Source organism: Fopius arisanus, unplaced genomic scaffold (assembly GCF_000806365.1).
Source record: "Fopius arisanus strain USDA-PBARC FA_bdor unplaced genomic scaffold, ASM80636v1 scaffold00024, whole genome shotgun sequence".
NCBI classification, from domain to species: Eukaryota; Metazoa; Arthropoda; class Insecta; order Hymenoptera; family Braconidae; genus Fopius; species Fopius arisanus.
Window position 1 is genome coordinate 770460 of NW_011887763.1, and position 26365 is coordinate 796824.

At 38.9% G+C, this 26365-nt stretch overlaps 1 protein-coding gene across 1 annotated transcript; it reads left to right on the forward strand.

Moving 5' to 3' along the window:
- The first annotated feature begins 191 nt into the window (after positions 1 to 191).
- Positions 192 to 22130, forward strand: LOC105264636 (retinal homeobox protein Rx1). Its single transcript, XM_011301636.1, has 5 exons — positions 192 to 548; positions 6791 to 7014; positions 20456 to 20556; positions 20668 to 20846; positions 20947 to 22130. The coding sequence occupies exons 1-5, from the start codon at positions 362 to 364 to the stop codon at positions 21105 to 21107; spliced, it is 852 nt and encodes a 283-aa protein (XP_011299938.1). The 5' UTR covers positions 192 to 361; the 3' UTR covers positions 21108 to 22130.
- Positions 22131 to 26365: the final 4235 nt, after the last annotated feature.

Below are 26365 nucleotides of genomic sequence, written 5' to 3' on the forward strand. Positions count from 1 at the left end.
AAAACGCGTGATTCCGGCGTTATTACTTGTAATAAATTGAATAAAAGGAAATAATTCGAATTTTGCAATGTCTGTAATTGTTGTTTTTTTGGAATAATTCGAGGTGATTGAAATAATTGTGAACTGCTCGGCATTTTTTTTTTTTTTTTTCAATTAATTTTTCATCGATTTTTTGCAATTCGGTTTTGCACGCGGTGTGAATTGCAGTTTTATGATGAGTTTTAGTGAGAGAAAATCGGCAATCAGTTGATCACTCAGACAATACCCGGGACAATGACTTCTCGACAGCCGAGAGATTGATCTCGTATTGTGTGGTTTTTTTTTTTTTTTAATTTTATTGTGGTGTGGTAACTGATTGATAATGGAGTCTGAGAAGATGATTGAGAGGGCACCCAATTCCGAGGATTTGGTGCTCCCTAAACCCTCGAACAGCATTCCGAGACACAGTATCGATGCGATACTTGGGAGAGGACAGAAGGGGAGCCATCAGGAGATGGAAGAATCCAGGGATATCCAGTTTCCAGGGAAGGATACACAAGAGAGCACTGGTAATTCCCATAATTATCATAAATAATTGATCATTAATTTTTTTTAAATGCATAATCCATTTACACTGCTACAAATTTCTTGGCAGTTCAATCTCAATCTCATCCGAATTTTCAATAATCAGCATTTGAATTGAAATTGAAACCGATTAAATTTTCATTTTTAATATTTATTTACTTCTCCATAAAACCCCAAATTTTATTGACTCATCCTGAAAATTAATCACGAAATACAGCTGAATATTCAATTATCAACATTTTCCAGAGCTTTCCAATCCACCCGGAATAAATCAACAATTCCTCGAACACCCAATAAACTAACAAATTAACAATAATAATAATACTTTATCAATACAAAAAAAAAAATAGAAATTCCATCGACTCCACTTCAATACTCACACAAACATCTCGTCATTCTCAATTATATCAGTTTTAAAATAATCACTACCCCATTAAAATAATAATTACATAATGAAAATCGCTGCGGATATAATTGATAATTCATAGGAGACTAATTTTTGGTTGAATTTTATTGTTTCAAGTTGGAGGGATTATTTTCTTTCCCCTCATCATAACCTCCGTCCGACGGTGAATGTACAACCCCTCCAGTTTGACTAATAAGCCTCCCCCTCCCCCCTCCCACCACCATCAAATGGGTAGCTATGCAATTAATCACGACGATAATCAGAATTAGTTAGACCGCGTGTCTAGATTTACCCACATACGTGCATTAAAATTGAGGTTGAAAACAATTCGTGGTGTTCTCCCACCTCTCCCCCGCTGTTACCAACTGGTTGTAAATAATTCATATTTAATTAGGGCTGGAGGTACAACTGAGATAATAATCTACGGGCGCGGGAGAGGGCCTTGTCTCGACGTTGATCGACGTTTCGGTTAATGGAGATGTAAATTCGAATTGAAAATTGAGAGATCGAATCGATTGAGTGGGGAATGGAAAAGTTTCACTCTGTGGGTACAGCTGTTTTTATTTTGCATAAACAATTTATATTATTTTTGGTGATTGCGAATTCTGTGTAATCGAGAAGAAATCTAAAATTGATGAAATTGATGAATTGTTATTTGAATTTTATTTGAATTTTTATTAGATTCTGATAATTGAAGGGCTATTGGGGTTTTCATTTTTTTTATCGATTTTTAATTGATCGGGTTAGATCGGATACTCATGAAAATGGAGGGGAATTTTGCATATTTTATGGGAAGTTTCACTTTTGGTTTTATAGTGGATGGTAACCGCTTTTAGGTCGCGTTTTACGATAAAGGGAATCGCGAATGCGATAAAATTTTCCAGTGCGTGACGGAGGAAGTGATCGATGAAAAATAGTGTGGGAAAATTTGAAAATGGAGACAGTGGATATTGTGCAACCCTGGAGCAGATATCGTGGGGCAATGTCAACGGATAATTGGAAAATCGTTATAATCGCCGTCGCAATCTCTCCCAGGAGAATGTGGTGTGCGCTTTGCCACGACTAATTTGTCTCCGATATTCCTAGCCAGTTGTCCCGATGGGAATGTTCATGGGCTTCTGTTCATTCAGGAATTTGTTCTTCAACTAATCCTCATTAGATAGCGAGAAAATAATGAGAAATTTCGAAAAGTTTCAGTGAAACTTTACGCAAACTTTCACTTTCATTTTCCCTCCTATCCCAATATGAAATATAACTGCAAAAGCTAAAAATTTATTTATTACTAATTTTAAATCATTTATTCCCTTTTTTCACTAATTAAAAATTTCAAATTTTCGCGAATCATGAATAATACTAATGAATATCCATTTTGTTTATTTAATCTAGACAAATCGTCATGGAAAAATCCCGCAATCTGGATCGATAAAATTTTGAAAGTGTTCTTGAATGCATTTTCGGTTAAAAAATAAATAAGTAATCGTAAATCTGGAATAGTAAATGGTAAAAAATGGAATAGGTGACGGTGAGATGATAATTTCACTTGGCGATTGATAGAATCAATTGATACTGAATTTACGCGAGATGGGGGAGGGGATAATGTCTGTATTGCGGAATATCGCGAGTGTAACGGTCTGACGTAGCAATACAAATACACTGAGTAATAGTAATAGAGGGTTGAAGGCGTATAAGCATAAATGTGGTAAAAGTGCATTGGGTGGCGGTCGTAAAAGGCTTTGTTAGGGGGTAATACCGGGTAATACCGATCGCGTGACACTGCCACGGGCCCCACCGAGGCAATTACGTGTAATTTCATACCCATTTATACTGGATACCTTGTTTTTTCGGCCATAAGTCACACTCTCCCAGAGACTACCACCGAATTTCAGAGCCAGTAAAAAATAAAAACCCTGTGAAATTGGATTAGAGTGAAATTGTTGAGTACAATTATATAAAAGTAGAAAGTTTAAATACGGAGGCGTAAGGCTGGGCAACATTTTGAGGCATGTTGAGCGTGCGATGATCAGACTTATCGAAGTAAATTAATCGGATCGGGCTTCAATCCATTTACCTTCAGGGGGTTTTATTATTCAATCCTCTGGGCTCATTAAAACTCTTATCGCAAATGTAATCACATTATTTGGAATTGCAGATTGCCGAGATATATTTTCTCATATTTTTTCAAATTATTTATTCCACAGAATTTTCCATTAATAACGAATTTTTTTACAACATTGGCAATTTGATACATCAGTAAACAATAATAATAATATAATGAAGATTTTAATATTTTTATTTTAACTGATATTTCATAGATAATTGATGATTGAAAATAATGAGGAGAGATAAATTATTTATTTGTAAAAATTAATTATGAAATATTATTAAAAACAGTTTTTCGGATATTGTGAGGAAAAAATTGTCGGAAGGATTAATTGAAAATATTGAGGAATTCAGATCTAAATAATTTCCGTTCCCATTTATTAAACTTCCGAGGCGAAAAAAATAAATGAAAACCAACACCTGGGAATAAAACGACTCTCCCCATTCGGTTGCTAGGACACGTGGGCCAACGGAAACGAGTGCGCGCACACACGTAAAACACCCGCATGATAACGCGGTGGAAGGTGGTACTACCGCATACCGATGTTGAGAATCGATCAAATTTTATCAATCAGAATAAAATGCATTCTATCAACCCGTGTGGCGCCGATTCGACTAATTTGTCTCCTCATTAAATTTTTTAAACCGCCAGATGTAATTCTCGCGACTCAATTCAAATCACAAAAAATATCTCAATTGTTGAAAAATAAAACCACCAAAATTCAGCTAGTCCTGTCTATATCTCGATATGCCGTCAAATATTTTCCTTCCCAAGAGTGAAAACCGGTGAAACGATTTCCCGTCACGTGAGATTGTCTCTCGGTTAATCCAACGCCAGATCGGTGGAACGATTTAAACGAATTACCGCTCGTACCAAAGTCCTGTTATGGACGAATCAAACATGCACTCGGGGTCTTACTGCACATTAGCCGGAATACCCGAACACCTGATCAATACCAGAGGTACGAGCAATTGCAATTGGGTAACGAGTAATTATCAATTTCAACTCGTTAGAAAGAAGACAAACTCAATTTTGGGGAATTGATTTTTCTTCTTATCGTGTCGATGACGATTAGCGGGAAAATTTCGGGAAAATTTCAAGAAAATTTGGTGGTGAGGGGGTGAAACTGGTGGGTGGGTGATGCTGGGGTGCGAGTGGGTGGTGATGGGGTGGTGTGGGGGTATCCTTTGTCGACGTGCGCGGCTCCCAGATGCCGCGAGAGATATCCCAATAAACCCTAGCACGCCACCAAACAATTAAATTATTAACCGGCAGCGATAACGAGGCACGGTAGGCGCTGATTACTATTATAATGAAGCCCGTGTGCAGGGACTCACAATTTTTCATTTAATTGTATCAGTTATTGTGGGATTTTTACTGAGGTGGAAAGCCGGGGCTCAGGGTGGTAATGGGGTTAGACCCTGAGAGTGGACATTATCGGGGGTATTTTCATTTAATTTGGGGAATTTATTGGATTTTTTCACGGGCGAGTTCGGGTATTATCACACGCAAGGAAAAACGAGAGAAGAAGAATTATTTTTAGGTGAAATTATTCAATATTTCAATCATTATTCATAATTATTGAATATCATGGAATAGGGAATTCGATTAAAATTGAAATTAAATTATGTTAATTACAGAATAAAAAAGCATAAATTGACATATTTAATATATTATTATATATTAAATATACTAATGCATTGTTCCTGCATTATGAAATTTAATTCCTGTTAATTTAATATAGAGATGCATTTTTCAAATAAATCAAATTCCCTGCATTAATTGAAATATCTTTGAATTTCGAGTGTTGAAAAATAATGAAAAATTCACTGGCAGAATAGTTCGAGTCCGAAAATAGGAAAAACGGAAGTGAAACAATTTCGAAATGAAATGAAGAAAACCCCTTTGAGGTATGTTCTATTCCATAGGGGAAATTGAGAGGCTGTATCTTGACATGAGATTGTTTGTACTCGACAGCTTGATTTTCGTCGTTGGCAAATACACAAACACATATTCGATGGGAGTTGAATTTCGCATGAGGAATGTGTACCAGACGTATGCACAAAAGCCAAGCCAATGTATAGGTGGTACACAATAATGTAACGTTATACTGGATAGAAAGGTAGCGAGTAAAACCCGATGACAGCTTAAGAGGTTTTTCAATAAAAAGTTTTTAAACATTCCTAATTCCACTCCAAAAATTATTTTTAAATCCTCAATTGTTCATTAATCGATCAAATCTCTTATTAGAATGAATTAAATACTTTATAATTGATTAATTAGACCGCCATTCTCCGATTTATTCGAGAGCCTCGCTAAATTCGATACGAAAAAACGAAAAATCGGAGTTAAACGAGGGATTCAGAGTCAGCAGCAGAAAAGGACTAAATTCCTTAATCCTCTTTGGCCTTTTGACGGCGGCGAGGCTGAGATCTCTGTTTAACACCCATTGCCTCTTCAAGTTGCCTCTATTATTTATTTTATTTATTTCTTCTCATTTTTTTCGCTAAAGCCTCGATCCACTGGCTCCACCAGTGACGAATCGACACTCGGGGAACAACCGAAAGTGAAATAAACGAAATCGTTTCTGACGGATTGAAAAATAAATAACACTTCGCAGTCAGTAAATAATAATTCACGGACACACACCGAGGGATTGACAATAAAAAATTCGAGTGCTTCGATTATTGAATTTTTTTTGAAATCCATTAAAAATCATCTCAACATGAAAAATAATTTATGGATCTTTAAATTATTGTTTTTATCCATTTTTTAGATTATTTTGGATGACATTTCTGGGGAGTGCAATGAGGTGATTGAGGAATAAAAAATATTTTGATATTGGCAATCGAAAAAAGTGAATTATCCAATCAAATGTGCAATTTAATGAATGATGATGAATGAGGAGTGGAATGGAGATGTGAGTTTGATGTTCGGCCTCGAAGTTTAACTCGATTAAATCTGAGCCAAAGGTGGTATTAAGACAACTGTAATAACGCGAAGTGCTTTTTCCCGGAGATAAATTTATCGATGAGATCGAAGGGGAAGCCATTAGAGGTGAAAAAAAAACGTTTTCGGCCGCCGAGTCCATTATCCTATCTCCACGTGTCAATCTCTTAAGTAGCTAGAACGTTTCACTGGGACCCCTTTACACACTTGATAAAATCTCGTCTTTCTTTTTTTATAATGCAAGCCGAGAAAAAATTAGGACCGAGAACTGGTTTAGATGATGCCCCAGGAATCAGCATCTTTGCTCCTCGGATTTATGACAAAAAAATTTTCATTCTTCCTAAAAATTCCACAGAATTTCCCAATATCTCTATCTCAACTCCCGAGAATTGCGGATTTTATCCAATCCTCGATATTCTACCGGAATAATTCAATCGATCTTGATTACACCGTCGATCTATTTAATTGACTTCTTTAATTGATAGATTTTCGACAAGTATCTCGGAATCTGTCGGAGATACCGAAATTTTTGTTGATACTTTTTTGCAGCTCTCATTTTGCTCTGTAAAAGAGGTTTTGGGGAAAATTTTGGTTTTTTGCCTGTATCAAGAGATATTTGGCGAAAACTCGAGTAAGGAATAAGTCGATTTGCTACGGGGTATTAATTGCGCACTTTTTTTTGCAAAACGCAAGTATTCTTTTGGCGGAAAAATTTGGGGGATTCCCAGGGGTTTTCCAGGGCTTTCTAATTGACGATAATTTAATTGCAGGTGAAAACAGCTGCAATTCAACGGGTGGTGGTAGTGACGAGGAATTGAGTGCCAACTGCGACGATGTGAATCCAAGCAAGAAAAAACACAGAAGGAACCGCACAACATTCACGACTTATCAACTCCATGAACTCGAACGGGCATTTGAAAAATCACATTATCCGGATGTTTATTCCCGGGAGGAGCTCGCGGTGAAGGTTAATCTCCCGGAAGTCCGTGTTCAGGTAAATTTATCCGCTGTTGAAAAATAATTTGCCCGAAATTTCAGGCAAAAATCATGAAACCTATCTTCATTAATTCAGTAAAATCCCTGAATGGCTCATTTCCCCCTCAAAGAACCCCAAAAATGATTATGAGTTTAAAAAAATCAAATTGAACTAAGAAAAACATTATTTCCGCCTATGAAATAAAAATGATTAAAGTGCGATAATTGAATTCACGGAAATTGCATGAAATTCCGATAATAAACTTGATAATCTCAATTTTTTTATCGATTAAAATAATTCCGGAGAAAAAAACGCACCAGGAAATGCATTCATTAATTTATATTCCACTCATTTATCAGCGCAATGATTATAAACTCCTCATCACAATCCCGGCAATTTAGGTAATTGAACTAATGATGAAATGAAATAATTAAACATAATCACCACGATCCCACAATTAATCCCGCCGTGGCCTAGGAGTTCCCGAAACCCCAGCGTTTGAATTTACAATCGAAACGGCAAATCGTCTGGTGTAGCACTCGTATTAAACTAAATTAAATTAATTATGTGCGTGACAGCGACAATACCACGCAGTTCGCGTGCGTCGACGTATCGATTAATCCCGTAAACTACAAACCCAACGATAACCACTGCACCACTTGGTAGTTCATATTCCAAATTTATTTTACGTCACCCAAAAATTTGTCTCTCAATTCCGAGAGCGCGGGGTATAACCCACATGGACAGAAACATAATTCAAAAATTATAACTGAGATACAGTTTTCTCTCCCGGAATTATATCTTAAATATATTTACCGGGAATTTTAAATATATTAATTTTAGCGGTGAGATATATCTGATGTATTTGAAAATTTAGCCGAAATGATTCGGCAAAAATTTTCCGAAAAATCAAGACTTTTTATCAACACCCATGTCCCTCGGTAATTTAATTTTTCAAATTAATCCCCATCGGATAATTGCCCCAATTCGGGTCAACCCGAGTCACTTACCCCTGAATAAAAAAAGAAAAATGAGAAAAGGCGACTCAAGGACACACAGTGGGAGACGCGCCAAGCGAAAGAGCTCAGTAAAATAGTAATTAAAATTTTTAATTGCGTTTAGGTGCCTCCCGTCGTCCACCGTCGTCTCATTCTCTTTTTCTGTCTTTTATTGCCCCCCACTCCTCCCTCTCTAGTAAAACGACAAGACTTTTTCCAATTTTCACAAAGTGGAGTGACACGGAGTTTTTTCACTTTTATTTCCACCCCCTTCCTTCACCCGCTTTAAAAAAAATTCACCGCCCCCCGTTACTCCGCGTGTGCATCACTCTTTCCTCTCCTAATCCCTTAAGCTTATTACTCGAGATAAAATAAAATAGGATGAAGAGAAATAGAGGATCTGAGGGAGAAGAGGGAGAAAAGAGCTGAGTGATTTCGTCATTTTTAATTGACAATTGATCTGTCGGTCTCTTTTATTTTTTCACGCAATTCCTTCAGCCATCTTTTAAAAAATCATTTTAACCAACCAATTATACAAGTCCAAATAAATAATGTTTTTTTTTTCCTTTCTATTGTTCATAAATATTAATCTCGATCGATGCCTCAGATTACCCGAAATAATCTCGATATATCAAATCGTAAACAAATACACCGTCGACGCAGCAAATGAAGCTCTCGGCAAATGAATTGATGTAATAAACGACCATTAAACCGGACAACAACTGTTATACAACAGCAACAAGATCCATCGTATGCGACAGTTAATTCGATGATTAGGTATCTCCGTACAAGCGATAAACTGGCGGACGTGCTCGCGGCACTCCTGTTTACCTTCACATGGCAAAACCCGATTTCAGTGATCGGTATTATCGAATCGAGGGGGGTGGTGAAGAGTGGAAGGGGGAGGGGGTGACGTGTACATTAAATCCCCTGGAATATCATTCCCTCTCCTCTTCACTCGATCCACGCTAATTTATTCTGAAATCCGCAGTGGCTGTGGGGTATTCTACCCCTCATTCCCACCCACTCGTGATGTCCTCCCAATTTAAACCGTAAACGTTTTGTGCGCGAATGCGCGCGCACTTGACTCTAGCATTCGAAAACCACAAGGGAACGCGCATCCGCCCACATTTTTTTTATCCTCATTCTGTAATTGCATTTGGGAGGGGAATACCCACGGCACTGATCGGATTCATCCCTGCACTCGGCCAATAAAATTCCCTTGTATTTATAGGGGATTGATTTTTTTTTTCCTCCCGGGAATTAATTGTTGTCAATCAGAATACAATCGTGGAGATTCTGACTGAATTCTCCAGTTTTTCCTCGTGAACTATAAACTTTAGAAATCGGTGAATGAATTATCGAAATACATTTGATTAATGTAAATTATATGTAATTCATTCCAGTATTTATTTTTTTTTTTTCGTGAAGTCTCAGATTCAGTTCCGGATCGGTGGAAAAAAATCCGGTTGATTTCCATTTTTTTAAGTTCGTTTCACTATAGAGAGATCGCGTGACAGAAATGGTAATGCATCCCCTAACCCCTAGAAATAGGTATTCTATATAATGGATCGGCGTCGAGGCCGAGTCGCCATGCTTTCACCTTTCTATCCCCTTCATCCACTGTATTTTCACCAAACGGGTGAAAAAGACAATAAGAATAAATAATATAATAGCCTCCCGGAAAGATTTTCATTTTCGGAAAAAACCACTTAATTATACGATTTTATTTTAATTAACAATTCTGTTTACTCGACCATTCATTAAAAATCCAACAATTTGATGGATCAAATTTAATAAATTCATCATTCATTAAATTATTTATATTTTCGATTCTGGTGATTAAATTTCTTATCAACTAATTAGTTGTCGTTTCAGGGACCTGATTATCTATTAATTTCGAATTTTAATGATTGAGTGATTTTATCGATTGGCGCAGATGTGTTTAGGACTTTAAAATATAAGTATCCAGTAATTAAAAATATTATTTTGTCAGTACGAGGTTGAATGTCAATTAATTTATTATCATAATTAGACTGGAATTCGGGGAACTTAACAGCTATGGGATTATTCTGTTACATCGGGCTATTAGTAGTCATCAATTTTGATTTATTTTCTCTCAACTCATTTAAATCGCGTGCTCCAGTCTCATTTAAATTAAAAGACATTTCACTTGGCCCCGTAAATTGAACTATTTCGAGCGTGATTCTATTTCGAACGCGAAATTGCCAATGACAGATTTGACGGGAGGTGGGAGGGCACGAGAGTGGAATAAAAAAGAAGATTGATTTTTCGCGGTAGCCCAGAGCTAATTTCCCGACAGAATCACCAGCATGCCCTTCAATTTCACTTCTTTTTCCCCAATTTCTCCCTCTCCACCGGTCAAGCTCTCAATTTTCCGGATAAAAAACGGAAGACCCGAGGACTCGTATCCGTTATCCACCAAAATTCAAATAATCAACAAATAATTAATAACGGAATAGCGACTTATTGGAATTCGTACAGACGTTTCCATGCCAACAATTCAGTAAATAACATCAAACATTTTTCGTTCAACTTCATAAAACGAGAGAAACGATTCGATGCCTTTGCGTGATACACCGAGACGTTAGACACGTCTCGAGCATTATCGTACCCCCGCTGATTCTATTCCCAAATGACACCCGGAACTTCTCCGTTCCAAAATTAAAATCGAACATCAAGGATCAATAAAGCTCTCCATTTTCTCCAACAAACTGCAAAATTCCAATCAAATGATAAATATTTTTATTGAAACCCCACAGCAATCTGCAGAAATGCCCGCCATATTTTTTTCCCAATTCCTCTACTGTGTAATGAATATCGTGAAATTGATGAATGAAATTTTCCTTCGATATAAAAATATTAGCGTTGGAATGAAAAACTGATATGACTGCACGTTTTCTAATCGAATTCAGTTAATTATTGATCGTTAATCAACGTTATTTACTGTTTGACGGTAGTACACGTAATGTGTCATGAGTGACGTACCAGGGGTATTCTCGTTTGACTGGAGCTCCAAACATTACATTGATACAATATACAGGGTGGAATGAACAATGTCAAATCAGTCACGCACAAGACGAATGTATCCATGACTACTCGAGCCCCAAATTTTCCCTAAATACTCGTGATATCGCCCCGAAGTGTCTCACCCCTCCCACCACCCCTCCACCCCTAATTTAACCGTCTAACAAGTGACGTAATGTTTCTCTCTCACTCGCATCTAGAACGTGAAAAAAAAAATGGAGGGAAAGGAGCGCGTGACAGAAGTCCGAATTACCTTTCGGAAATTGACGCAAATCGTTGGATTATCCCCTTGGTCTTGCGTCGCTGGGAGTTTATTATATTCGTTGGGAATCACTCTACCGTGAAACCGTAAGCTCCACTCTCTCTCGGATATTCTGAGATGCTGTAATGATGTCAGTGTAAGTACAAGAGCGATCATAAATCCGTTTACCGTGGAGAAATCGGTGAGAACCGCGACACTGGGCGCTTTTTGTTGTCGGTCGTATGATGGGAATAAATCATTTTAGGGGAGGGGCACATGTCGGGTGTTCAATTTGTTAATTCGTAATGTTGAAAGGAGAGGGGAAATCCATCTCGAAATGTCGCGGAATATCTCGAAATATATCGAATGACCGTAAGGGTGAGATCCGTAAGACCAAAATGCCCGCCATTATTGTAATTACACATTATTGAACAAATTTTGTTTGTGGGTGTGGGGGGGGGGGGGGAATTTGGAAACTTAAAAAAGTATCAAAAATTCAAATTAATCCGTGAAAATTTGACAATCATTCCGGAAACTGATGGACACAACAAATTATTCGAGAAATTTTACCGAGTGAGGGGGGGAGCGGAAATATTTTGAAACGTCACGACAATCTCGTAATGATAATACCGTGAAAATATGACCGATTGGGAAAAATTTGGAAGATATTTCCCGAATGGAAACTATTTCAGACTCGAGAGATCCGAAATTTCTAAAAATGTTTTATTCTTAGAAAATGGTAAACACAGTGAATTTAAATGCTGCCCCTAAAACTCCTCGGCGAAAAATTCCCAAGAAAATAAAGGTCATAATATCCCCATAGTTATGGTGTCTTTCCTTCTGCCGTAAGCGAGGGCGTGCGATGTTTTCAGGCGGAAAATAAGATAATGGCTGGGACCAAGAGGTGTGACGTGTCGAGGGGATGATGCCAGGGGTTAGGGCCAGAAGAATATGATCCAAAACATCGGGTGAAACAGAGATCGCAAAGGACTCAGGAACCCCGAGAAATAAGTGAGACCGTGAGATCTCGCACCTGCTTTGTCATGGCGTGGGGAAAAAAAATGTAATGCCAAGATATCTGAGTCTATCTCAGGGAGAAACGAGTCGTATCATTCGCGTCAAGACGGAATTGTCGCAATAAAAGATGAGAAATTAGTTAATCGCGAACGGACGTGATAAATCGAACCCCCGGAACCATCCAATGAAAATAAAATGGTCCACTCCAGTGGTCACTCCAGTCCCAGAACATTCTCCATCCCGGGGAGATCATGTCTTAATTTTTCAATTTATTTTTTCATAATAAACATTTTTTAAAATTAACAGTCAAGTCGTATTTATTTATTTAACAAATTGAATCGATTTACCGAATAGGATTTCAGGAATTATTCTATTTATTGAAAATTCCTTTATATTTCGTATTTAATTATCCGGATAATCCTGAAAAATCAATTATTATTATTAAAAATGAAAAAACAATACTCTAGAATTCTCAAGATAAATGACAAATGTCTTGACTGCTTGAATGAATGAATGAAAAAATCTGAAAAAAGCGATGACTTGACGAGTGAAAATTAAAGAAACAATAAACTTAAACAGCGTACGACACATGTGCATCTTGATCGTTAACTTTCATAGCGTCATCTAACGAGTATTATAATTACTGTCTGGTAACTCAATATTGCCCCCTCGATATGCTAAACTCTGTGGAATATAGTGTTAATAGGCGTGGAATGGCACTGAACAGGGCAACACTACACAACCCCCTTCCTGCAGCTATTAATTGCGCTTCACCCTAAATGCAAATTGTTCGAAATTGAGCGAGGGCTCCCCGAATATTTGGAAACTCCATTACGGGGCCAGTGTTTGGTCCTTTCGTTGCACTAACCCAAGCCTCGTGTGTAGTATAAATCCCATCCTCCAGCTATCCCTCTAACTTCGTACACCCTGCTGTTACCCAGAGAATGAGATACCCCCAGACGATGGCTTTAATCTCGCCGTCGTGTGTGTTAAGGATCGTCCAGTGATGATGATGTTGGAGATAATTATGATATTGTTCGCGGTATTAACCACTCACGAGATTTATCTTCCATTTTCCCAACTCTCTAGGTAGTGATTAAAATGAAATGACGCGACTAACTCAATTCCATTCAATTTCCCTCCGTAGAATTATTCAAATTATCGATTAGCAATAAATCTTGGTAGCTTTATTTATTTATATAAAATATTATATATAAATTATATAAAATATAAAATACGTTTCTCCACGTGAAATATCGTTTTCATTCTTCAAATCATGGAACTATTATTCAATTCAATTTTATTAATTCAACTAAGTCAATTTTTTCAGTCAATTCTTCTAGATTAATAAATAAATAATTAACAGTCTGGAGTCTGTAAAAACCGGTCTAGAGTTTTTACTCTTTTTTTTTATACGAAAAAAGGGCGAGTGCCCGAAATTAGCTGTCCGTAAAACCGCCAAGACTCAATTAAGTACTTCATTCGGTGTTCGCTTGACTAAAACTAGGAGAAGCTGGAGAAGAGTAAAGGGAGGCCCTTCCTGCCTCTATCTGCCAGCCTAACCCCCTCCCTCCTCGCATCAATCATGTCGGCAACCCTTTACTAAGGGCGGTTTTGCCCGATCCATTGAGACGGAGTGTTGTGCTCAAACACAAAAACACTTCATTTGGGAGATTAGCTGTTAAACACCGTTTTGGGGCCAGAGGGTACACGTGTCCTTCGCCGACGCAGACACCCCTGAACAACGAAAAAAATAATGGTTCAAGTGGGTGAAAAACTATTACCCTTTCCCCCCATCAACCCAAAGATACTTTTTTCCCCATTAACTGAAACGATCGTTGAAAATTTCCAATCGAATAGAATTCGAGAGGCAATTATTAATTGATGGAATTATAAACTCGATAAAAGTCAAAAGCCAACGGAAAATTGCGCTCTAGAGTGCGATGAAAGTAAAAAATAAAATTGAAGAAATGGTAGAATTCGCGTGAATTCCGGCCCTGAATTATTCCCACGAAATTCCGAAAACCGGAGAGCCCCTGTTAAAAAATTCATAAATCGATTGTGCGCATATTAAACAAGCTCCTCGTTTTAATATTTCTCCCTGAATGAGCGATAAAAAAAAAGAATCTACTTATTATTCTTTGTCGGCAGTGCTATTACCATGTACCGGCAATTAACAATTAGCTGGCGGTCCTTGTAATCGAATTACGTGAACTATTGTGTCGGTACGCGAGGTACAAACGTATTCAGTTCCCTTCATCGACCTCGGCCAGATTTTTCCCTCCTTTTTCAACTAACAATTCCCTTATGAAACATCACATCCACCCTCAGATCAAATTTCTAGCCGCTAGTCGTCTGCAAGCAAGATGAATCCCGTCACTCTGCCCTAAAATAGCGGGGGTAAAAATCGGGAGGGGGCAACGAGGGGGAATTTACCTAGTAGGTAGATGCAACTTTCCAACGAAAGTGGGGCCCTAAGGTAATGCCACTGATCCGCCAGTGGGATCTTTTACAAAGGCAAAAGGGCCCGTCTTTTTCGGGACACAAGATCTCGTCTGTCGCTCCATGAATGTCACTTTGTGAAAATATATCCGTTTCAAGATATTTTTTTTCACGAGAGGTCTCGTCCCCCCTTCGAGCGATCATGATAGGTTTACAATGGAGGAAATATTTTTTCCGTCATTTATTACGGCATTGTAGCTGGTTAATAGTTTTAAGCGTTTGAATTTGGCGCCCAAATCACGCGCCAGACATACCCTACCGGAAGTTCCGGTTTAAAAGTAATAACAATTTTTTACATCATCGCTTTTAGAGAGTGGAAATATTTTAAAAAACCAACGGAGATTCCTGATTGGTTGATGCAGTCGCCATGCTGACATTCGGGCGGGAAATTTGAATAGCCAGTCCCGTAAGGCTCGAGTCCCTGCAGAATCCTTTCAGTGACAGATTTTATTAGATGACTGGACAACTTGAAACCGTTCTTTGGACAAATTCAACAATTGAACTGACGATGACTATCGGTAAATCGCATTGATACTCGCGAAAACCCGAAAAAAAAACAACAAAATTAACTGGACCCTCAGACTAAGTCGTTCCCACAGGTATTTAACCTCAGAAAGAAATAAGAAAATTCTCCGATTCCTGTCCGTTATTTCCCTGTCAAGCAATGCTGTCAATTAACGTTCAAATCCACGTGGAGAGAATCGGTATCCCCCCAGAAAATTGAGGTTATGCCGCAAGTTCTTTTGATCAAGCCGGAGTAACTCACGTCAGTAATTAGTGTGAGTATTCGAAAACATGGCTGTCATCGGCAGAAGAGATGGCCCGTAAATCGGAAGACGCCAGGAAACGGTCGCAACTATTAATTTCGTTCTCATGCGGAAACCAGGGGGTGAGAGGGGTAGACAGGGGGTGGAGAAAATATCGACGAGACACACATACAAAGAGAGCAACTACAGGGAAAGGAGAAATACAGCCCCTGGGTTTGAAGCAGATTACTGTCTACCAGGGGCCTATGTGTACCCATTTCCAAATCGGTGTGAAGGGAGGTTATTTGTGAATGTGGGTGACGCCCGCGATTATCTCTCTCTATTTCTCTGTCCCTTTTTACCGAGTTAATAATCATCAAAAGTCACTGTGTTTGCCGAGGGTCGACCCTTTGTACTTCGCCACGCGTATGCTCCTGACGCTAATATGACTCCACTGGGATTTATTACGAGTTATTATTTTCATGTTGGCATCCTCCAATTTCATCCCCCCAAACGTCCGCCGATGTGCACACAGATTTGTATTTTCTGTTTATCGAGTGAAAAGTACTAATTATTTTCCCTAATTATGGTATAATTGTAAATACGTGTTATTTATTCGGGGAAAAATATCCCAGACAAAATTTCGTCAAGAAAAATCTTCCAGAAAATCAAATGATTTACCTTCTCCAATTTTTCAGACGTGATCATCCCGGGGCCAATTTTTTCGTCATTACAGTAGCTGTTTTTACGTTTTAATTATTTCGTTGTTAATCTGACAAAAATGTTCTAAATTCTTTCAACAATTCTCTCATCCCTATTCCGTGGCTCTCCCATTGTCTCCTTTCGATATATTTCTACGAGCCAGCGGACTACAATGGGCTCTTTGAAATCTAAAAAATCGCCCCATTAAGACAATACTCGGTGTCAAAATACTTGGGCCATACGGCTAATTTGTTTTTACTCGACAAAAACCATAACGTGACCTCAATTTCCCCCATTATCCCATACAACCCTCACTCACACGAGCTCCACAAATTCCACACGTCATAAATTTCATTTGGCGAGTCACTGCGATTTTAATTGCCCTCACTCATAATTCCTAGTCACTCAAAAATAGATTCATCAAAATACTAATAAAATTAAATATTAATTATCAAAATAGGTAAAATAATAGTGAATATTAAAAAAAATTTTCATCACTAAAAAATGCCAATCAATTTGTGAAAAATCCCAAAAAAATATTTTTCCCCTGAAAATAAAAACAACTTACCCCCTCCCAAATCGTCACGATAAAATTCTCACGTTCCGTTCAATTGGGATCATGAAGACACCTCGTCTAGAAGACGATCCCCCCGCTGGAGGCCCTGATTTTCCGCTCGTTCACACCTCTTTTTCCCCGATAAAAGGCGCAAAATCGTTTATCCGCGGTTTCGAATGTTATTTGTAGCACATTAGTATTGTATTGAGATGGGAAAGGGGGCGGAGGGGTCTAAAAGGGGGACTACAGGGGGTGTGGGAAGAATGGGGTGGGGGCCCAGAGCGTTGGAGTGTTTAAGGGTGATTACACGCGACGACAGGGGTGGCTTTATTGGAGGAACTCGTGACCCAGGGATTCTCAACTCAATAGATAAAACAACAGTAGACTGGATCCGATTACCGAGTTTATTCCATGAGACCAGTAAATTCATTTTACGTACAGAGAAAACCCTGAAAGGCAACAGTTGCCCCCATGCGGTGAGATACCATCAGCCAGATCATTATCAAAATGCTTATCTAACGTAGCATCACCGGGGGGAAAACAGTTTCAACTGATGGAACTATTAATGCCTGCAATTAATTTATCCCCCTCTACCTGGAATGATATACTGTTTCAGTTGGAATTGATTTGGGTGGTACTGATTTTATGAGGGTATATTGGATGGTTTGCGGAGGGCAAATGAGAACCCAACGGCGGAAGATTGAATTTGGTGAGACAGTTTGACGTGGGGGTTGTGGATAAAAAGATATGTTGAATAATAGAGCTGGCAGGACCCTTCGGCAAACAGTTGCTCTCGTCTTTGACGCTTGTAACACCGCACGGTATTTGGTATCTTCGCTTTATCATTGGAAGAATGACATTTTCCTGGGAATTATTCTTGGGTCGCCGGGTACATTCATGGAGATCGGTGAATTCATCTCTCGGTGGACCGAATCTCTGATTGGTCTTTTTGAGATTTGACCAGAGGCAGTTGCTTGGAAGATCTTCATTATAAATTATCTCTCCATTATTCCCACTGATTGGCTCGAGGGAAAATCTTATTTTCTTTATCCATAAATGTACGAATTGAAAAATTTTTTAAGATTCTTCATAAAAATAGTCGAAATTAATTACCATAGGAGAAGTTCACTCAAGCTCATACGCAAGTGTTTATCTGTAGTGAATAAATCTTGGAATATTTATTAACAATAATTGTTTGTTCTCACTCTAATTAAGTTGAAGAGGGAATGGTCGATGAATTGAAAGAGAATTGTTTAGATCTCGTTGGTTTCTACCGGGTGGCATCCACTCGTATCCCCAACAGATAAGCTAACACTCAACCATGAAATTCGTTCAGACACATCAACACTTCCCAACTCTTTTCACCTCCACTATTTATTTCTCATTCCAACTCAAAATGATCACGTGAGAACACCCCGAACAATAGATGAAAATCTCTTAATGCGTACCCATGGCATTGCATTGAGTTTAATCACTGCTGCGTGTCGATCGGTCTTGAATACCATTTCACGACAATAATCCACACACAGGATAATACCAACCGGTGTTTACAGCCTCTTCAGAGAGAAGTGAGGAGACAAAAAAAAACGAGACGAATAATAAAAAAGGAGTTTGGAAAATGTGATTTTTTCGCGCGATACCGAGGATTCGGGATGCACTCTCGAGTGGTTGCGCCTTCTGTTGGGTTTTTGTCGGTTGGACAACTCAATGTGTCAGATAACAATGTAACAATAGCTCGTAGAGTGCTCCAGTGATCAGTGATTCGCAACATCACAACAACTTCACCATTTGACAAATTTTCTTTCTACCAAATCTCGAGGTAGACGGGAAATATTGACACCTCATTTTCCGTCAATCCTCGACGAGTTAAATCCACCTTAAATGAGTTTATTCCTCAGCAATTCCAATCCGTCGGAGGAGTGAGACCGGCTCCACTGCCGTCGGAGGTAAATACCCGCAGTAATGGATTTACGTCTTAAAATGGTTAAGTCGTGTTACAGGAGTTCTTTATATTTCCGCGATAAAGCGAACATCAAAACAGCGACATTGGCTCCTTGCCCTCAGCTCATACTCCAAAGATATCCAATACCCTCTTCTCAGTGGTTGACGACGGCTGTCCCCCTGGGGGTAGCGTCACTGCACTATTCCTTCCCTCGACCTTGTTCCCATTCCCTTTCACGATAACAGTGTCATCCCCCTCCTCGAGACAAGAGGACAAAGTGAAATTCGCTTATTTTCCCATCATTCCAACGTGGCATCTTGTCCCGTTGTCTTTTCTCATCCAACGATGCGCCAAAAGAAAATTGCCTCTTCATAAATAGAATATCGTCCTGATGAGCTTGGGAAATATCGTCTACAGGAACGCGCTTGGCTTTGTCTCCCTCACTTCCTTCCAAACCAACCCCCCAAACCCCCCAATCCCCTCTTCACCCACTTTCTTTATGACTTACACTTTACTCGTCACCCCCCACGATGATTCCGCCTTTTCAACTTTAAACGCCAAGACGTACAACTCTATTGAATTTACTCAGGAGTTATTATCGAAATAATATTTTCCCGTTGCTCGGGTTATTTTCTTTTAAAATGACTTTCCAACGGGAAAATATAAGATTCCGAGTTTGACGACAAAATGCGACAAGAAAAATTGAATTATCCGTTGATGGTTTAAGAAAGGAAGTTTAGCCCGTAATAATCTCATCATAATTTCTCCACCCCTCATTCCCCATCGCTCCATCCAGAATGATTGCGAATCATGACGAAAGGAGAGAATAAAAAGGATGAAAAAAAGGAAGAGAAACAGCTTCCCTTTTAAGCCGTTAATGAAGCCTGCCAATAGCAGGCCATGTTACAATAAAGAAATCAACATGGCCGACATGAGGAGTACCCCTTCCATGTGGCAGGCGTCCGCGAACCCTCACTTTCGATTTTGCCCTCGAGCTTGTTACCCTCCTTGATGCCCAGCCAGGGTGTGCAGCAAGTCTATCCCCCTTCTTGCCTTTTCTTACTAAGCTAGTTTAGGGGTGGACCAAACCCGCTCCGCCCCAGACGTTTCGCCTCCAGGGTGTATGCTTTTCTCGCGCCCATTTCTCCTCACTCTTCTCCACCCCCCAACATCCCCTTATTTCTTTTCTCTCCAAGTAGCAGAACACAAAAAAAACCTCTCACTACTTATATTACCCACTTCCACGGACTCCTGTCTCGTTATATCCTTCAGCGTTTTCCCCGACTCCCCGATTTTCCCCAGTCCAATATAACCGAAAAAAAAATCCCAAGAACAGACAAACCAGGGGAAATAACCTTCCAAGATGAACAGGTTATGATTAAGTGTTTTAACCCCTCGATTACTCAGCGATAATGTAGCTTTGGTGGTAGCAGTGGTCACTTTAAGACACCAATTAGGAGATCAACGAGATACCGTGCGTCAGGGTAATGCATTTCGACGCTGAATCCTTGGAAGGAGCTACCGTTTCGGTTGCACTAATGACTCTTGATGACTGCACGTGTTTATTTCAATGGGAAGAATGCTGGGTTGGGGGTTCTCGAAGTGAATGGGGGCTTTAGCAGCCGGTTTCAATGCTAATATCGGCATCTGGAGGAAGACTACCCAGGAAATTGGTGGTTATTGATTGTGGGTTTTCTTTTGTTACAGGTGTGGTTTCAAAATAGAAGAGCAAAATGGCGGAGGCAGGAAAAAATGGAAGCGGCTAGACTGGGAATTGCTGATTATCATCATCATCCCGCTGCTATTAGGTAGGTTTTGAGGAAGCTGGTCGATTGTTTGGGAGGCGATGAACGAATATTTTTGTTGAATTGTGGGGTGTGTGGTCTTGGTATGATCTTCGAATCAACTGATGATTTCAGAAATCACGGGGCCCCTACCCTAGGTCTTCCTGGTGACCCCTGGTTGACACCACCGGGTCTCCTGACAGCTCTTCCTGGTTTTCTGGCAGCACCTCACACAGGCTACCCTAGCTACCTAACTTCTCCAAGACGATTGCCATCACCACCGAACGTGTCGTCAACCGGAAACGGAATTCCAGGTACAAAAACACCCGTTAGCGTCAGACCCTGATCAATCCCTTGACGATGATTTCTGTAGATCAGTACTAATCACTCACAGTTCGTTTATATTTCCCCTAGGATCGTTGAACGGCGGTCTTTCCGGCATAACTTCCATCTCCCATGTGCAGCCATCACCGAGTCCACCGGGTCATGATCCACGGACAACTAGCATTCAGGCCCTGAGGATGAGGGCCAAGGAGCACGTGGAGAGCCTCACTAAGGGCCTCCAGATGGTCTGAAATACGGAGGATACCGTTATCTCGGACACACGGACACAACAATTTCATAATCCAGATAACATGTCACAGCTCTTCGGACCTCTGTCCTTGAAAATTCAGGAGACGTTTCTCCAGTCGAGAGTTGCAATGTGCAATAAAGAGAAACGAGAAGAGTTACCTAAGAAGTAGCTCAAATAAATGAACTACACTCAAAAAAAAAATCAGATTCATTTTGAGTCGCAACTTGTAATGAGAGTTTATAATTTTTTGTGTTTATTTCAGGAAATCCTTGAAAGTGGGTGATAAATTTATAAATTCCTTCATTCTTTTGGTGGAAAAATTTGATTTAATTGAATTTAATTTAATAAAAAGCCGTAATAAATAATAAACCCACCATGAGAGGGCACTAAATAAACTGACAATTAATGAATAAATATTTTTCCAATGAAAGAACTTTCGGAAGTTCGGAATTCAAAAATCTCTGCGGAAAAAATATCCAAAGGAACTCGAAAAAAAATCTAAGTGAATTGTCTTGAGTGAAGACTTGTGAAATCTCGGACTATCATATTTTTTTGAGTGTATTTGATTTGATTCTCATGAAAGACAATGGAGAATGTAGACATCCGCGATGAGATTATAGATTTGTTGAGTGTGTTGATTATTTCACGATGATGAAACTGATAAAAAATCGAATCGCTACTATTAGAGGGTCTAAATATTATAAATATATACATATTATAAATATATAAATTTATATGTAGATTACATTGACGTTTGAGCGAAGGGAGTGGAAGACCGAGAGGTTCAGGGGAATTGAAGAGTTGAATAATAATTGACAACAGTGTGACAAATTGAGGTGCATTCACATAACAATATCATGCAGTATTAATAAGTTATAAGGCGACAAATGTGAAACGTTGAAATTCTAGTGTTACGATTATTTTTCATTATGTTCACTGAGTTGAGGCTAAATTGAGGACAACCCTTTCAATTTGTATCCCATGTCGCTATTTCCAACCAAACATCTATTTGTATATATTTGCTCGTGATGAAATAAAAGAAGAAATTTGATGTACATATTTAAATAAACCGTCTCGAATCATTTTAATCACACAATGAATTTCTAATTCTCCACCCGAAAATTTAAAATCAATAAATCCACTTGGGGGATGGGAGTGTATCAAAGAGCCGAAGAAAAAGAGTGAATATACAGAAAGGCAGAGGACAGTGTTTGTCGATGAATTAGCATATCAAAGGATGATTTTAATTAAGACTCAATTAATTTCGCCCGGTGGAGTCTCAGCCATTTGATTATTGGTGGCTCTTTTTCACTTTTCACTTTAATTACGATGAGAATTCCCTTAAGCCCCACGGGACTGGGAAAAAAAAAGAGGAGGAAGACAATTGAATTGATCAGCCAATCAGTCCGCGAAAGGAGCAGTTTCAATAGAATTCAAATGAATTTAAGATGAAAAAACATTAGGATGGAGATAAATAAGAGATTGGGGGGACCAATGGCTAGTGGGGATTGAACAATTGATTTCGAATGGTCACAGGGATCATTACGTATTCCAATCGTTGCGTCGGGGTGAGAAAGGGGATGGTGGATCCTCAAGTGTTAAAAGAGAGACAGATCGAACGAATCAGCGTGATGGTAGAAGGGGTGGAATTGGTTTAAGAGGGCCGTCAGGGCTAAAACTCACCCAATAAAATGGTAATTTCTGTTTGTGAAAGGTAACCATGCGAGCGAGTCTGGAAATTCGAGTCTGTGCGTAACCTCTCCCTAACTCCTAAGACCAATATTAATGCCAGTTGGAATGATTCTGGGGGACTTTTATATGCACCCGGCTCGCTCAACTATTCGACAGTGATATCGTTTGTTAGATCTCAAGTGTCACGTCTTACACATGATTAAACGGAGGAACGAATTTATTTTCACCCGGCACATGACGGAGACTTGATATCACATTTTATCGGGTTTTAGCGGTAAATGACGGGTCGAGTTCGATTCAGGGACTATTATTCGCCATTTTGTCGTGGCATTTCAAGTCTTTCAGAGGCTCAAGACTCGCGAATCTATTATACACAAGTCTTGTGATTTTAAAATTATATTTTTCACAGTCTGCCATTGAAATTCTCAAACGCGTTAACTTAAAATGTATTCAAGTCGTATTTTCAGATTTTTCAAAGTCCAGCCTCGAAAATTAAACTTGAAAATTTCATCTTGAGTTCAAAGTTTTGTTAATTAATTTTGAATGGGATAGAACTTCAAAAATTATATAGTCCGGGGTTATTCAGTTAAATGTCGAGTCAAGTTACATAAACTGGCTATCAACAACCGTCTTAAAAGCTGTTTGGCATTATTAATTAAGACCAAAGACACACTGAGTTACCCAAGTACATAAGCAGAAATAATATTTACTCGGGCGTTCATTAAAGGATTCGTTCGGGCGGTGAATGCCGAGTGGGAGAGGAAGATGGCGCCTCAAACGAGCCGGATTCTCATTAAAATAACCGCACAAGGTGGGGGGTACAGAGGGCAACCACCCCCATCCAACCCTCCCCGCCTCCCAATGGGTCTTGCCTGTGTAATGGCAGAACCACATAGGGATAATTACGCATTTGTAAAAACCTCCCGGTCGCTGAAAAATTTAAAGCCCCTGCCGTAAATTTTTGTTCATCTTTTTTTAAACTACAAATCGACGTTTTAATTCCAATTATTTTTTCCATCTCCAGTCGCGAAAAGCAGATTTTTTTTCATCAACTTTTCAATTGAATTTACAAACGTAATGGAAAAAAGAGGAAAAAACAGTGAACTACTGGCGCAATAAAATCGCGAACAAAAATTTTTCATTTCGACTGAGTTAATCTCATCGCGGACTCTAATTGTCATCGCTCGTACGGGGGATGAAAAAGCGGTGGGAAAAAAAATTCGAGAGAGCATGGGAATGAATCGTAGCCGATCACAACTGGTAGAAAAAAAAAGGATAAAAAAAATACGCGATGTGCAAACGTTCGCGAGTGGTGGACGGATGGAATATCTGTATGTGCGTTGGCTATACCGGAAAATGAGTATCGGACAAATACGGCATGATTGTTTTTGCCGCTAATTGCACGCTTTTTCATGGAGGCTAAACGAGTGGGGGCTGGCCCGCCAAACTCGCGGTAATTTGCATTTCAAAGACTCATATAATCGGTGAATAGATGAGGGGAAGGGAGCGAACGACCGTTATTTTTCGAGTTGGCCATTGGGCCCTTCCGCCCTGTCCTTTTTCAAAAAATCTTCATTCTTCCGATAAATCGATATCTCATGGTAAGGATCTAGCATTTTTATAACATTGTCTCGGATTATCCATTTCACCAAAATTTTCCTAATTATTCAATTTTTAATGAATGTCAGAAATGAAATTTACAGTTTTCATTGATTTCTCCTTTTTTCAATTTACCAATTCCAAAATTCGTGAATATTTGAAGTGATTACAATTTATATTAATAAATAAAATAAACGTCATAAATTGTTCACCGGATCCACCAAAAAAAAAAATCATTCCTGCATTTTATGATTCTACATTTTATCCGCACTCCATAAATTTTCCCCATTCTTCATTAAGATCTTTACGAAAAAAAATTACTGAGGTAAAAATGAGTTTGAATACTAGTTTTGCTTTTTTTTCAAAATTTCTCTCTCCGTGAGAGTTTCGGCGTAATTATTGCCGCGGGATTTTTTTCGCGAAAATCCTTCAATCGTCGCAGCAAACGATGGCAATTGCCAAAACACATTTTGGTACTCGCTATTGAGGTGATCAGGGGGGGATGAGGGGGCGATGTGGGGGTGATGAGGGGGTGATGAGGGGTGGTACGTAGACAGGTGGATTGTGGGATAGATGGGGTGGTATGGGGCGTATTTCGCTTCCTGTACCGGAGTGGCCCGCATTTGATTTTATGCAGTACGCATTCAGGGCGGTTTCCGCGTACGTTAATTATCACTGACCACCTACAGGGCCCATTACGTTCCCAATCGACCCCTTAATCGACGCATGATTGGTGTACTAATTGATTGCTACTCTGTAATTATAACAGTGCACTAGTTGTGGAAATGATATCGGGGGTGGGAGTCAACCGAAGAAATTCCGAAATTGTTAAAAATATCCAGCTAAATCCACAATTTTTTCCATCAATTCATAATTACATTGCATTTATAATTATTAACAATTATAATCTTGATGATGAATTCATATTTTTCCGGAAAAAGTTGGAAGTAAAAATAATTTCATTCAAAATATCGGATATCGAGGAAGAAAATTTCGGGGAGGTTAGATTCTAAGATTTGATGATAACGATAATTAATGACAAGAATAATTTATACAATTTATTAATTACGTAATTATCTCCGCGGTTTCTTTATAATCGTGTGATTTTTAAGAATCACTAGTTTTTTTAAGTCTCAGGTATTTGTTTAGATGGAAAAAAAATTGTTTGCGATTTTCTCTCATCCCTGAATATATTTACAACTTGAATAATTATTATATACGTGGATTTATCGACGAATGATTACTCTCAACCCCGAATGGAATCAGTGCTGCCGCACCGAAGGGCGGATCGGAATCTCGAAATATCTCGACTTACCCCTGTCGATAACTATACCCCTGGGATAATTTCGATAGCCTCGACAGGTAAAATAGGCGCCTCAACCCGAAAAATTACGAATATAAAACCTGATAATTAATTATTGAACGATAAAAACGTATTTTTTGTGTTTTTTTGGTCGTCGAGTGGAACGAAGTGATAGAATTTATTTTCAAGGGAAATAAATTCCCTCCCCAATGAAAATCCCATCATCGAAAATATCAACAACTACCCGTAATTCAATGGTAATCAAATAATCGTTAATATATCCAAAATGATATAATGAAATTTCACGCTGAGTACAAAAACGGGGAACGTTGAAACGTATAAATTGAGTTGCCAGGGGGTGAGGACAAATTGCTCGGTGCTCCCCTTCAACACATGTCATCTGTTTTATCATCGTAATTTAAGGACCCATTCAGCAAATCAGTTGTGATAACGATATTTGAAAAAAAAAAATCGGGAATGGAATTGTTTGGGATTTGAACGGGTGACACATTTGACCCCACGCGGAGAAAATCTTCAGAAATTTATTCCGAGTCTCATTACTCGAACTAAAATATTTAACAACTTCTAATTTCTAATTAAAGTCTCAAATCCTCTTAAAATCTTCACTCGAGACTCGAAAACTCAAATGCATAATTTTAAAAGTC